Below are 15,483 nucleotides of genomic sequence, written 5' to 3' on the forward strand. Positions count from 1 at the left end.
TAAATTCAATTTGATTTTGTTCTACAATTTGGTTTCGTTCTTCATTGAATCTTCATTCACATTCATTCTTTAATAAGGGACTGAACATATGTGAATTGCCAAATTAACTTCCATTGACCCGAGAATAAGTTGTTTCCATGGCACAACTGCAGACAAGTTCCTGCTCCAGGTTTGCATTTAAGTATTACATTGTTTGTCATCTGTCTATTTATCAATGCAAAGGAAAAAAAGAAACACAACAATGTAACATTTACATGCTCTTTGTTGTTTGGGGTGTAAATGTGTCGAGGCAAGAGAGCTGATACAAATGTGGAAGAGCAGCATCGTCGAAAGCCCTTACTCACCAGGAAGCACTCTGATAACATTCATCGGTGGCAAGAAGTGGCTAAGATTGTACTTGTTCCAATGATTTAAAGGCAATATAACAAGATAGTATATTATTTTACTTTACATAACTACGCACAATTTAGAATATCAGATGTACAACTTTTCTTTAACTCTCAGCTATGGCAAGATATTGAACTTGTTTTCCTTTCTGGTAGAGTGCGCAATCACTTTGGCATCAATATATCATTGATGGAAATAAATATCTGTATATTCTAATGATGCATAGTTCTTCCAACATTGGTTGCATGTTAACAACTTACATTACTGATTTACCATTGAACCTTGACAGTCACATATAGTAGTAAAAGGATGCTGAAAGAAAAATATATGAACAATGCCCACTTTTGCTTAAGTTTCCCATTATACTTCCAATGAATGCAAAAATCTGAAACAGAATACGGAGTACCAAATATCAGTGCCTTCTGATTCTTAATAAATACTTACAAATATATTTATGACTTGAAAAGAAATGAACCAATATCAGGCTCAATGTAATGCGAATCTTGTCCAATCTTAGACATGGAAAAGCAGTCAAATTGTGCACTAACAACTAGCAAGTATTCCCAATTTGATCTAAAGTATTACCAATGCCTAACCGAAAGAAAAAAAGTGTTAGCAATAGCCGGGAGCATATATCACGGCAATTTATTGATCTAAAGTATTATCTATACCCAACAAAAAAATGGAATTAGCAGACTCTCATGGCATCCTAAGAATGAAAGATTATAACTGTAAGCCCTCTGGCTTATGAGGCTGTTATTTATTGTTTACTTATAGTTATCTTTAATAAGTTATACTCCCTCCGTCCCTAAAGAGTATGCACTATTTCCTTTTTCGTCCGTCTCTAAAAAGTATGAACTTTCAATTTTGTAAACTCTCTTCTCTCTAATGAGGTGTGACTCATTCTCCACTAACAATACTTAAAAAACTTTATCTATCTATCTCTCTCTTACTTTACCAATAATAATGCATTAAAACCCGTGCTGAACCCAAAGTTCATAGTCTTTGGGGACGGAGGGAGTAGTTAAGTTACTTGGGGTTGGAATATAGTTATTGGTCAGGCTTTCGTGTGTGCTCCAATCTATATACTTGGGCCTTAACTTTCTTTAAATCTTTAAATGGTTATTAGTGAGTTACTGTTAGTATCATCATAGTTGCAGTATTATTCTGGATAGCATCCGCTGTAAGCCTTATCCTAATTTTAGGGACAGCATCTCATAATTGTAACTTGTAAGAGGAGGAATTTCTCTTTATTTTCCTAGTTCATTATATAATTCAATTGGATTCTCTCTGTTTTCTTGCATCACAGTATCAGTCAATTGAGAAACTTCATCAGTATGTTCTAAAGAGCTTATGCCATCAATGAGTAATATGTAAGGTTCTGCTAACAGTGTGAGGATGCAGAAACTTATCCGACTGACTAGGGGGACATGACACATAACTATGAAAAGCACACTGAAAAGTGAAAAGACGGCATAAGAAACATAATTTATTGAACAATCAACAGATTATTTAGGCAGTATTATTCTACCTCATGTTCCAAGATTGGGTGCTGAAGTAGCAATAGGTGGACCATAAGAATATCTCCAGGACCCACACGCATCACATTTGTCCATCTTCAAATCATTTTCCAAAGTACAAAATCTGCAGAACCACCTATGACTTTTCATCTTATCTTTTTTGGGCTTTTCTGCTGTGCAGAGGCTGCATATTGGGGCCAACGGCTGCAATAAGAAGCATTACTGATTATGAACTTGAAAGAAATAAATTAAGGAATGAGGTCAACTTGAAATCTAACAAAAAAAATGTTTATTAGCATGTCATATACAATGATAGATATATTCATGCATGCATTAGAAGTAATTCACTTATAGAAGAAATACTAGGCCTTTCAGTTAAAAATGTCCATGAACTAAAGGACAGATCAGGCAGTTTTCTCTGCTGCCAGAAATAGTTACTTAGTTGTTCGGTATGAGCTGCATAAATCACATCAAGGCTACCCACTAAAGTAGTACCCAGGATGGCGCAGAGAGCACAGCTTGGCTCCGTCCATGATAAGAATTAAAAGAGATGGGATACAAATCAGAAGTTTTCTCTTGTTATGCAAAGTATTTCAATACAATAGTAAAAATCACAAACATGTAGCAGAAGTAGGATGCAACATTAACATAAGCTATTCAAGTTAGCACTATAAATGGCCTCTTAAGAACTAGTCAAATATACTAATTGATGCATGTTTCACAAATCTAGTATTTGTTGTATCATAAAGAAATATATGCATGCATGCATGGTTCAAAACAAGCATTGCATTTTTTTAACCAGTTGTCTGCTGCAGCAAGTCTGTCCAATACAGAGAGTCCAAAGAAAATATTCGCATCACAAATGCAAATACACACGGAATGAACTAAAAAGAAAATATTGGCAAGAAATAGAATAACATACAAATCAAAAACAATATCTAGCTTACATATATAGTGTAAGGAGACCAATACCAGAAACATGAAAATGGGAAGAAAATATATCAAAAGCAAGTTGAACTCACTGGATTCAACAAAGTGCATGTTGTACATTGCCATGTGCCAGAACTAGTTTCATGCATTTGGTCATCATGGCTAGGAAGGGATGACGACGCTGAAGCTTCTTCACGTGAATCTTTAATGTAATCTTTACTAGGATGCAGCTTATCTGGATAGCACATTGACCAATTTTCTGAAGCTGTATTTGTCAGGTCTATTAAAATGGGCTTTGGTTGTCCCTCATCAGACTGTACTAAAGAAACTTTATCCGATTCTCGTCTTCTTTTCAGCGATTTTACATTCATATCATGTTCATTAGATGCAGTTTTTGAAATTTTAGAACAGCATGGTTTATCTGGAACACCATCCTTCATTAAATCAGTACAGTCTTCATCTCCAGTTAAATCATAGAATTCTGACCCACACCATATATTATCCTGCAATCTTCTTTCTGCTGCCATAGCAGCAGCTTGAACAGGACTCAGGGCAAACATAACAGAGCTATCACCACCAATTTTGTTAGGTCCTGAAGGCAGCAAGGACTGAAGACGCACTCTATTTTCTGCAGCAGTTAGTGCAACCTGGCGAAGAGATGACTGACGGGGTTTATGAGAGGCTCCACCCAAACGCCTTCCAGGAAGATCGAATCCTTGTCCTGTTCCACTGATCCCCTTGTTTATTAAGTCTTCACACTCCTATGGATATTGAGTATTATATTAAGCACCCTTTTAAACCCAGACACTCAAATAAAATCAAAAGGTGTTTGGGAGCATTAACCATCATTTATAGAAACAGTTGCCAGAATATATAGAAGTAAGAAATAAGAGGCATAAAAACCACTGAAGACTCTGGAATGAAAATCATATACTATAAGGCAAACCTTCAGAACTCTATATTGATTTCTTATAATGAATTCACCATCACATATGAATTTGGAAAAGACAATGCCTCATTCATAACTCTTCACGAATGGTTCATAAGTTATCTTATCTTATCTTTTACTGCTGAAAAAAGTAAAAAATTGCTTCAGAAGCTCTAAAGTGTTTCAATAATGTCTTCAGACAAACAATTGCGAAAATACTGTTTGGGTTTTGCCTCAACACATGTTTCAGCAGATTAAGTTTAAAGACCTAATGCAGGAGAAAATGAAAATACATTCGATTCTGAACATAAAAAGTGCCAACATATGAAAATAATAAAAAAAAAGTTTAGCTTTAAGATCACACTAGAGCGCTATGAGCCTATCTCCAAAGTGAGCAGGAAAAGGATGAAGCCTTGTAAAGATGTCATCCCAGTGAGGTTTTAAGTAAATAACTACTATAGCGAGAAGGTAAGAACTCAGTATAGCAGAATAAGCTACCACTGTTTCAGGAGCTATAGCAAGCGCAGATCTACGTTTATTGGCCTGGAAAGTCCTGGAGAGCTCACTCCACTATTGGATAAGAACATTAGACCAACAAGAAGATGGCACTGTTATGAGCAGTGCATTACAGTCAACTGAACTATAGTCTATAGTCAGAAAAAGAAAAGAAAAAGAGACATTTTCCCCATGCAGGTTATCTTATCTTTTCATTTTTGGCTCTGTTGCATATATTCAAGTGAAATGACTCTTATATTTCCACCATCCATGATCCAACATAGTCATCATTGGTCTTCCGAGTTTGATTAGTTATAGTCGGAATATCAACGAGAATTTGAGACTGTTGCCAGGTGTTTATCAGTAATGAGACTCAATGTGCTCACCAATCGTAATCCAGTTCATTTTTCTGCATTTAATGCAGTTATGTAATCACCGGAATTGATAAGACTATCAACTGCTTATTTAGATTGGAAGACCAAAAGAACCCATGCCCCACTCTTCCCATAATATTGAAATAGCATTGTCACAGTTCCATATAGAGAGCTCACACTTGCTCTTCAAACATTGTGCTTTAATATACACACTCTCTGCGAGTTGCATCCGGATATAGAACAAAAGTATAAAACTAAGTACAACCCATTTACCTTCCTAATCTCATCCCAGAGCTTGTAGAATCTAGCATTATGAGGGCTATGAACATTGTGACACAGCTCGTGCAGCATTGTATCCAGAACTTCATGGTAAGGAAGAAATTCCTCATCTCTGTCTGACCTCCTGAGTCTCAGCTTGACATGTATACCACGCCCTACATTCACGCCTAGTAGTGCCGGATTTTTTGGCCTGAAAAATTCACTTCCAGTAATTCACTTTCTATCCCCTACTGCTCCAACATTCATTCAAAAGAATGTAATATCATTTCAGAAAGCCCCAATTTTGGAATATCCATATCTCGTAAGGAGTATGTAAAGCAGGGTTTTTTAATCCATTAGTGGCCTTAATCAACCAAATTTTTTGAAATCAACTTTAATTTGTACACACATTTTGAACTCAAAGAGCATGAAATCAAAATTTTGGAAATCAATTTCAATCTCTTCCGATACAATTGAAGAAAATCATGACAATTGTTGGCATGAAAAGCAGCAAAAAAACGCCATACCAGAATTCAGAGAGTACTTTTACCCTCCAATTATGCTTACGCATAATGGGCTGAACCTGATTTGCAATTCTGTCTAAAATCTTTCGCGCCTCTTCCTCTTTGGGTTTCCGCTTTAGGGTTTTGATTTCCCATACTTTGTTCAGATCGCCCAAAGTCATTGCTATCGACGTTCTAACCAAACCTCAAATGCAGATAGGATTCCTCAATTTGGAAATTCAGGACTATGACGCATTCATCGAGCAACGAGATTGATTTTAGGGTTTCGATCAGTCGATTTGGTGACTGGTGACCTTCGATTTCGATAGAAAAGGAAATGGCGGGCCGAATTTCGAAATTTCCGGAGTGACTCATTTGATCAACTATATAGCGTATCCAACAATCTATCAATACTATGCCATAATTAATTAATTGTTGTTTTGTAACCACATTAGGATTAAATGTTACTCGTCTAGAGAAAAAAATATTAGTAGTAAAAAAGTTTGATGTTGATTTTACTAATGTTAAAATACTCATCTATAAAGAAAAAAATATATTAATAGTAAAAAAGTTTGATGTTATATTAAGAGTAAAAAAGTTTGATGTTGATTTTACTAAAGTTTGATGTTATATTAAGAGTAAAAAAGTTTGATGTTGATTCTACTAATGTATGTATAAGAGAGTGTTATATTGCTAATTCAATATTTAATTAGTAACTACAATTAAATAATAACCTTTAGATATTCAAAGCAATGGTTTAGATCATCAACTCTGAAATGTCAATACGATAAAAAAATATCACATAACTTTAAAACTTATATAATTTTCTCGTTTTAAATTATTTTTTCGCACAACATATATCAAATTAAAGATAATTTCATAAGGATTCTAACGAGATCTCACTTGCATATGTTCCGATGTCAAAATTTGAAAATAAATAAATAAATATCAATTTTTTCGTACCGCAATAAATGTCAACATAGGATATAAAATATGGCAATATAATATATGTAGAATGTCATTCTTAAAGCAACGTGTTGACATAAGCAATGTATTGATATTCTCAAAGCATTGTGTTGATATTTTCAAAACACTATCTTGACATTTTCATCCAAAACCCTAATTTGGTAGTTTTTTTTATCTTTTTCGATTTAATTAATAAAAACGAAAATTACACGTGGCAAATTTTAGAGCACTAGATTTCTAAAATCATATCGTCTTAAATTAGTAGTAGTTTGCAATTAGAGAGTGAGTTAGCAATTGACACATCCATATATATATATATATATATATGGTTTTAATATACCAAAAGAAGCCCTTATGTAAAGAAATACAGACCAAATATGGACTGTGAGATCTGGAAATGAATGGCCACGATCTGGTGTTGTGAATGATTTTGTTGGGTCATAATAGGAGGGTGTTGTGTCATGAAAGGGTAATTTAGGTATAGAAAATATTAACAACAGCCTTCCGTTATTTACAAGCGGATTAATTGGAATCATTACTCCACACGTTATTAACATATTAAAAACTAATTATTAGTACAAACGAAGAATATTCTCGTGTTTTGAACATATTTAAAAACAAAAACGAGATTCTATGCAAGTTTTTAACATATTAAAAAAGTTAGAACGATTGAATCATGCAAAAACAATTGTTATGAACATTAATTATGCTTTTGGGTCATACTAAACAATTTTATATGTCATATCATTGTGGGGGTATATTGGGTCATATTTAGGCAACATTAGAGTCATCATATAAAACTAGTGTTTTATATGCCAAGATATTAATTTATTCACTTGGGTCATACTAGATGAATATATGGGTCATGCAAAGTTAATGTCAAACTGAGTCATAATAAACCACAGTTCAAGACATGACATAAAACTATTGACAAACAGAATGCCAAATAAAATTAAGAATGAACTCAGTCATTTCTAACAACGTAACATTGCAAATAAAATGGTCTCCAAAAAAATATTTAAACCGACGTATTACTTAAAAAACAAAATACATTGTATCAAACATCAGAATTTCTTTTGGACCGCAGCTTTTCTTTCTCTTTGAATTTGTCGCAATTCCTTGAATCGTGGTGACCCCACTCCTGACATTTCTTACATTGACGCAAAGGCTTGCTCTTAAGCTTCAAAGTCTTCTTCACTCTTGATGGGAGTCTACTACCACATCCCTTCGTGCTGACGACTTCAGGAGGTTGTACATCTACCTCCTGGGGTGCCTCAACACCATAAAATTCCTCCATTAGTTTCTTCTTCTGGGCTGTATAATGATAATAGGTCATAATAGGATGAAATCGCGGCATACAACTCATACTACTATCTTATTTGAAAATGGGTCATACTATACAAAAATCGAAACATAGCGGACAAATCGGTCATACTTAGTGCATATAAACGGTCGTACAATAACATGTCATATTAGCAATACAAATAAGTCATACTTGCATCATTAATGATACTGATACAGAATCAAGAATAAAAATAATTGATGATAAAGTTATTTCATACTAAGTACGGACTGAGGTCATACGTAATCATGTAAAAAAAATGAGAATTCAGATACTTAAATTTTAGGTTAAATAAAATATGCCCGCAGAAATGAAAAATGAGAAGAAAAATTCAAGTAATTGATTTAACAATCCATAATTTCATCTCCTTCCTATATTAATTGAAGAATAATTTCATCTCCTTCATAACACGGGAATTAGTATGATTATATGTCATAATAGGATGAAATCGCTTCATAAAAGTGATACAACTATCCTATACAAAAATGGGTCATACTAAACACACATATAAGCATATCACAAAAGCGTTGATACCAATTGAATACTAACAGACTCCACTAAAATGTCATAGCCACACGCCAACTAAGTAAGACTTACATCGTTACTAATATTGATACATAAGCAAGAGTAAAAAAAGGATTATAATTATAAGTCTTCAAAGGATGTTTTAAAAGATAACCTGTATTCTCCACAATGTCATCTACGGGTGACTGATTATCTACATGCGAAGTAGATGGCGTTTCATAATCCATTCCCGGATGTCTATATCATAACAAAATAGAGCAAATCTTATTCTTAAAACATTAAACAATATCAATAAAATTTCGGAAATATAAATTCATACGTCTACATAAAAATTGCCTACATACAATAAAATGAGATGCATAACTGAATTAGATGGCAATAACTCACCGTATATATTCGACAGAGATACAAGAAGTACAAATTCAAAAAACTGGATGAAGATATCAATTTAAACTGAAATGGCTAGCATCGAGATTTTGGAATGGAAACTCAAATGTTGACAGGGAATAAGACTACACCACAATAACTACATCGACAGAGAATTTTTGCATATCTTCAAATGTTAAGGCTATGCAGAACTACATTAATTGGAATAGGGTATGCAAATTCAACGAAAGATTGAAGAATAAGAAATTATGGTCTAATACACTACGCTAAAGAGCAATTAGTGGAGAGATGACGGAGCAAAAATTATAGGAAATACTATAACTACCAACATACTGCAATTTACTTAATTAACCTTTTTAGATTATAAATAATTAAAATAACAATATCTTCCCATTAAATCTGGCCGTTAATTAATGTAATCTTAAGATTAGCTTGTCTAATCCAATGGAAATAAAACAGTCTGCAATTCTTAGTTTAAGGCCATTTTTGTTTTGATCAAATACCTATATATATATATATATATATATATAGGTATTTGATCAAAACAAGTATTGGCTTAAACCAAGAAATGCAGACGGTTTTCTGTCCATTGGATTAGCCAATCTAATCTTAAGATTACATTAATTAACGGCTAGATTTATTGGGTAGATATTAATATTTTAATTACTTATGATCTTAAAAGGTTAATTATGTAAATTGCATTATGTCGTTAGTTATAGTATTTCCTATAATTTTGCTCCGTCATCTAATGTTCCTTTTATATGATCATGACCTATATTTTCATCTATTATGACATATTAGAATAAATTAAATTTTTGTGGTATAAAACATAATCCATGTGTTATGACTTGAATGTAATTATACTTTGACCCTATTTTACCATGTTTTTTATTATGACACATAACATTAATTAGTATGACCCAAAGATATGTCTATATTTTTGGGCAATTTTTTTTGTCGTGCTTGAATTGTAAAGGCATTTTTAGTATGGTTATACCATATAATCCATGTGTTATGACTTGAATGTAATTATATTTTGACCCTATTTTACCATATTTTTTATTATGACACATAACATTAATTAGTATGGCCAAAAGATATGTCTATATTTTTGGGTAATTTTTTTTTGTCGTGCTTGAATTGTAAAGGCGTTTTTAGTATGGTTATGTCATATAATCCATGTGTTATGACTTGAATGTAATTATATTTTGACCCTATTTTACCATATTTTTTATTATGACACATAACATAAATTAGTATGACCCAAAGATATGTCTATATTTTTGGTTAATTTTTTTTTGTCGTGCTTGAATTGTAAAGGCGTTTTTAGTATGGTTATGCCATGAGTAAAAACGGAACGTCAGTTTATATTTTTGAGTAATGATCCCATGATTTACGCGAAGAAAAAACGGAACGTCAGTTTATATTTTTTTAGTTCCCATATTACCCTTTTATGCCTCAATTCGTTATTATTATGACCTAACAAAATGGTTGACAAGACTAAATCGTGGCCGTTCATAATCAGATCCTCCGTTCCAGATTTGGTCTGTATTTTTGTACTTAAGGGCGTATTTTGATAGATTAAGACCCTATATATATATATATAGTTGTGATAAACTACAAACCTTCTATAATACAAACTATACAAACTTTAATCTCACTCACTTAGAGCATCTCCAATGGCGGACGTCCGGTTGGACGTGCGCGACGGGCGACCGGGACGTCCGCCATTATGGCAGGGGAGGTCGGATACGGACGTCCCGTGAGGACGTCGGGTGTCCTCGAACGTCGGCGCGACGGGCGGGCGGACGTCCGCCATTGTGGCGTGGGTCGGACGTCCGATTTTTAATTTTTTTTAATTTTTTTAAACTCTATATATACGGCTCGTTGAATTTTATTTCATTCGCACCACTTGTGTTAACAAGTTTCTCTCTCTACATCTCTAATTTCAAGTATATCTAGAATGTCTAGTGACAGTGACAGCGAGAATGAATTGGAGGTCGCTGTGGAAGGTGCGATAGATAGGCTGCTACAGCAGAGGGCGCAGCGGCGGCAGTAGGGGTGGGAAATTATACCGAAATACCGTAATACCGGACTTACCGTACCGGAAAAATACCGAAAATACCGATTTTTCGGTATACCGCAGTTTCCGGTACGGTATGATACCGTACCGCAGTGTTTCGGTACGGTAACGGTATCAATTTTTCTATACCGCGGTATACCGAATCCACGGTATACCGGTATACCACGGTATACCGAAACTTCGGTATATACCGAATCCACGGTATACCGGTATACCGTGGTATACCGAATATTCTGTATATACCAAAGATTCGGTATACCACGGTATACCGGTATACCGATAGATTATTATATATATATATATTAATATTAAATATGTTGTAATATATATATTACATTTATATATATTATATTAAAAAAAATTTAATACATCAATTAATACAATAAAATTAAACATTCAAATGATAATTTATTCAAACAAATTCAAAATTAACCTGAATTATTTTTTTGTCAACTCATCCTATTAAATATAATAAACACAATAGCACATAACACCGAAAGAATATTGGAAATACGATATCGGGAATATGTTTCAACAGAGCACATTTGAAAAAATTTGTATTAACGCACACCATTTAGTATATGATTCTTTGTGTAATGTCATATTCCAAATATACAAAGTAATTAAAAATTTTGTTTTATTCTTCGTCCCACTTCATAAAATGTCAATTAAAAATATGTGCATCTGAAAATGAATCAAATCGTTTAATTAGTGTTTAATTCATTGTATGTTATCTTATTTTATATACTACTTAAATTGAAGGATGAATAAATAGGATACTGATCAGTCATTCTTAATTCTTAAAGAGAAATAAATGTCCAATTTAAATTACTAACTAGTGTCACGCCCGTGCGATGCACGGGTCATTTTAATTTCTTCATATTTATTTCATTTTGCGAAATAAAAGTTGTGAAATGATAAACAAAAGAATATTCGACATCCTCTTACTTTGGATTATACTTTTTCAATCACATTAACCCCACATAGACACAAGAGTGTGTTTAAATGCTACCTTTTCTTAAAAATGTCAATACGATCACATTAAAATTTCAACACATATTTGTGTTGACATTTTAATAAACTGTCTTGACATTTAAATATCAGACTTAAAATTAAAAAGCATTTTAAATCTGTGAAAATATGAATTAACCGTTGAGTTACAACTGTATGAGCAAGTTTACGTTGCAATAATTTAATATTGCACTGGTGAGACACTTTCTAGTCGAGATTCATTTCATTGCAATATAGCGACCCTATACACTAAAAACCCAAACCTTGAAACCTAAATCCTAAACCCTTAACTTTAAAATATACTCATCATAACCAACAAATGAGCCAAATTTTGATATATGTTGAATTTTAGTATTTTCACATTAAAAAAATATTATTTGCTAGTATTTTAAAAATTTATTCAAATCAAAGGAAGACAGTGCCTTGTTAATATTTTTGAGAATTTGTATGCATGTTTATAATGATAGATTGAAATTAAAGTCTAGGGGGAAAATTGAATCTTTATTTCATTACACTTGTAAATCTATTTGGAGATTTTATTTATAAGACCAATTATTACTACTATTGGTCTAAATAGCCAAAAATAATCAATAAGTACCTTCATTTTATCATTAACCACGATTATGAGATAAAATTCTGAATATATGTAATCAAAATAATCCATAAATATATATTAAAAGATACTTAAAGATCAACATCATCGGCAACAACAAATGTAATATGATACTTGATAACATGCTAACCAAAATATAAAATTGAATATAGTGATGGACGAATTACCGATAGCAAAAAATAATGAACAATCGAGAAACCAATTAGTAAATGAACAAATCAAGAAACCAATTATTTTTCGGTATACCGTAATAACGGTATGGTAACGGTATCAAAAAATATCATACCGAATTTCCGGTATACCGAAAATTTGGTACGGTATCGGTATTGAATTTTGTCATACCGTACTTTCCGGTACGGTATGCGGTATGACACGTACCGACCCACCCCTAGGCGACAGCAGGCTACGGTACCTCGGCCGATCCATCGTCGAACTACAGTACCCCGTGACCACATTGCTGCACATATTCGGTTGTATGCAGACTACTTCGCTCCGCAACCGCGTTTTGGGGAAGCCTTATTCCGGCGACGCTTTAGGATGCATCGTCCACTGTTTCTGCACATCGTGGGTGCTTTAGAGAGAAGATACCTGTATTTTAGGATCAGGGAGGATGCGGCTGGCAAACCCGAACTCACGCCCTTGCAGAAGTGCACTGTCGCAATCAGACAACTGGCGTACGGAGGCGCGGCCGACATGTTCGACGAGTACCTCCACATTGGCGAGTCGACAGCCGTCGAGTGTCTGCAGAATTTTTGTGCGGGCGTGAGAGCGATATTCGGTGAGCGGTATCTTCGGAGTCCGAGCCCCGAAGACTGCCAGAGTTTGGTAGATATGCATGGGTCGGTGCACGGGTTCCCTGGGATGTTGGATAGCATAGATTGTATGCATTGGGAATGGAAGAACTGCCCCACCGCCTGGAAGGGGATGTACACTACTGGCTTCAAAGCCAAGCATCCCACGATGATCCTAGAAGTTGTAGCTGACTACCGGCTGTGGATATGGCATGTTTATTTTGGAGTCGCCGGGTCGAACAACGACATCAACGTTCTCCAGTCGTCGCCCCTGTTCAATGCTCAGTGCAATGGCGTTGGTCCCGCCATCAGTTTCGTCGCCAACGGCAACCAGCACAATATGAGATACTATTTGGCGGATGGGATATACCCAAACTGGCCCGTCTTTGTGAAGACAATCAAGCATCCGCTCGGACAAAAGAAGTCATACTTTGCGAGCCGTCAGGAAGCAGCGCGCAAGGATGTGGAGCGGGCATTTGGTGTGCTCCAGAGTCGATGGGCGGTAGTCAAGGGTTCTGCACGGCAGTGGTATATTCCCAACATCGGCGATGTCATGTACGCATGTATCATAATGCACAACATGATTGTCGAAAATGAAAGTGCGGAACTGACTCAGTGGACCAATGAAGATGATACGGGTGCAGGTCCAAATCACGGCGTGGCCACCGCGAATGTGAATATGGGGGTACCTCATGGAGAGGTCGAGCGGATGCGTGCATTTGCCGACATGCGGCAAACAGATGCCCATGTTCGACTTCAGAACGATATTATCGAAGAGGTTTGGACGCGGAAGGGTTGACGTTGATGTTAGTACTTTTTTTTATTTTATTACTATGTAATTTTTTTTTCAAATCATGTATGTTTTTTTTAAATGAAGTTGTTAATTTTTCCCGTTCGTATTCGTGTTGAAATTTTATTTCCGTAAACGTAAATTGCTTTATTTGTGAATTTGTGATTTTTTTTATTGCGGGAAGTCCTAGTGGGAAGGGCGGATTGTGAAGGGGATGTCCTAGTGACGTGGCAGTGGGATGGGAAGTCCTAGTGACGTGGCGGGAGGTGTTTTCGGGATGTCCTAGTGGATGTCCGAGTGGGACATCCGCCCACTGGAGATGCTCTTAATACAATTAATCAACGGTTAATATAAGAGATTTTTCTAATGTCAACATTTCCTACAAATTCTTTACACTCCGTTGACATCGAACAATCAGAATTTGTACACCCCCATTGACAGAATTTGTACACTCCGTTGACATCAGCCCTCCCGTTGACAGAATTTGTACACTCCGTTGACATCAGCCCCCGTTGACAGAATTTGTACACTCCGTTGACATCAGTTTATATAGTTTGTATTATAGAGAGTTTGAATTTGATCACACCTCTATATATATATATAATGCTCTAAATTCAAATCCTATTTTCAAGCACTATTCATTAAAATATCAACAGACATATTAATATAATACCGTTGGAAAGAAAAAACAAGACTCTAATGTTAAGTGTTAACCCTACCTACAAAATCAGCACCTACTAGTGGGAGACGAAGAAGAATTAGATCTAGATCTACTTTTCAAGTTCTTAGCAACACTTGGACTATTGTCTTCGAATTTGTTAAGTCCTATGCGTTTCTCTAAAATGTGTCCATACACATGGAGAATCGTGAGTTGGGAATAAGTTAAAAGATTCACGGCTAAGTACACACCCGAACGTGGAGAAATTGCTAGTCACTACTATCCTTTGGTGAATCAAAATGTATTCAACCAAATCACATTTAATTTATGTATTCTATGTGAATCTTCATAAATCCAAAATATACACGTAAGCGAATTAATTCACATAGTCACCTAAATAGATACGAATAGAGATCCGTTTGTTTAGTAGCATTTCCATTGCAAAACCCCAACACCATCATTATCTTATAAACTTTTGTCGAACAGTCGTGTTACAAAAGAATTGAACTGTACACAGCTGATGCAACCTCACTTTTGTTTTTTACAAAATATCAAGACATAGGAGATTATTGAACATGACTCTGAACGAAATAAATTGTACTGCATGGATGATATGATATAGCTCAAAAAGACATCTCATATCTTAACCATATTTTGCCTTTATATTTTTACCAGAGCTACAACTCGTCTTTTACATCTGTTGTCAAAAACTTCATCTGCAACCCATCACTAGTCTACACAGTGTCGAGATTATATAGTGTCTCACGATTATCCATCCACCTTAACCTCTATGCAGCTACTCTTTTACCCTAAAACCGAGTCATTTTTGTTAGAACGCTCTACAAGAAGAGCAAAATCAAATATTTACCTAAAAAAACTGCAGCCAGAGCAGGAGACAAGGAAGGAAATAGCAAATAGTACA

At 34.8% G+C, this 15,483-nt stretch overlaps 1 protein-coding gene across 1 annotated transcript; it reads right to left on the minus strand.

The window, feature by feature from the left end:
• Positions 1–679: 679 nt before the first annotated feature.
• Positions 680–5,753, minus strand: LOC121807952. The gene is made up of 5 exons (XM_042208290.1): positions 5,420–5,753; positions 4,908–5,103; positions 2,930–3,598; positions 1,919–2,111; positions 680–772 (listed from the first exon to the last, which is right to left on the minus strand). The coding sequence occupies exons 1-4, from the start codon at positions 5,575–5,577 to the stop codon at positions 1,920–1,922; spliced, it is 1,215 nt and encodes a 404-aa protein (XP_042064224.1). The 5' UTR covers positions 5,578–5,753; the 3' UTR covers positions 680–772; position 1,919.
• Between the last annotated feature and the right edge of the window lie 9,730 nt (positions 5,754–15,483).

The sequence above is a fragment of the Salvia splendens genome, chromosome 6 (genome assembly GCF_004379255.2).
Source record: "Salvia splendens isolate huo1 chromosome 6, SspV2, whole genome shotgun sequence".
Taxonomy (NCBI): Eukaryota; Viridiplantae; Streptophyta; class Magnoliopsida; order Lamiales; family Lamiaceae; genus Salvia; species Salvia splendens.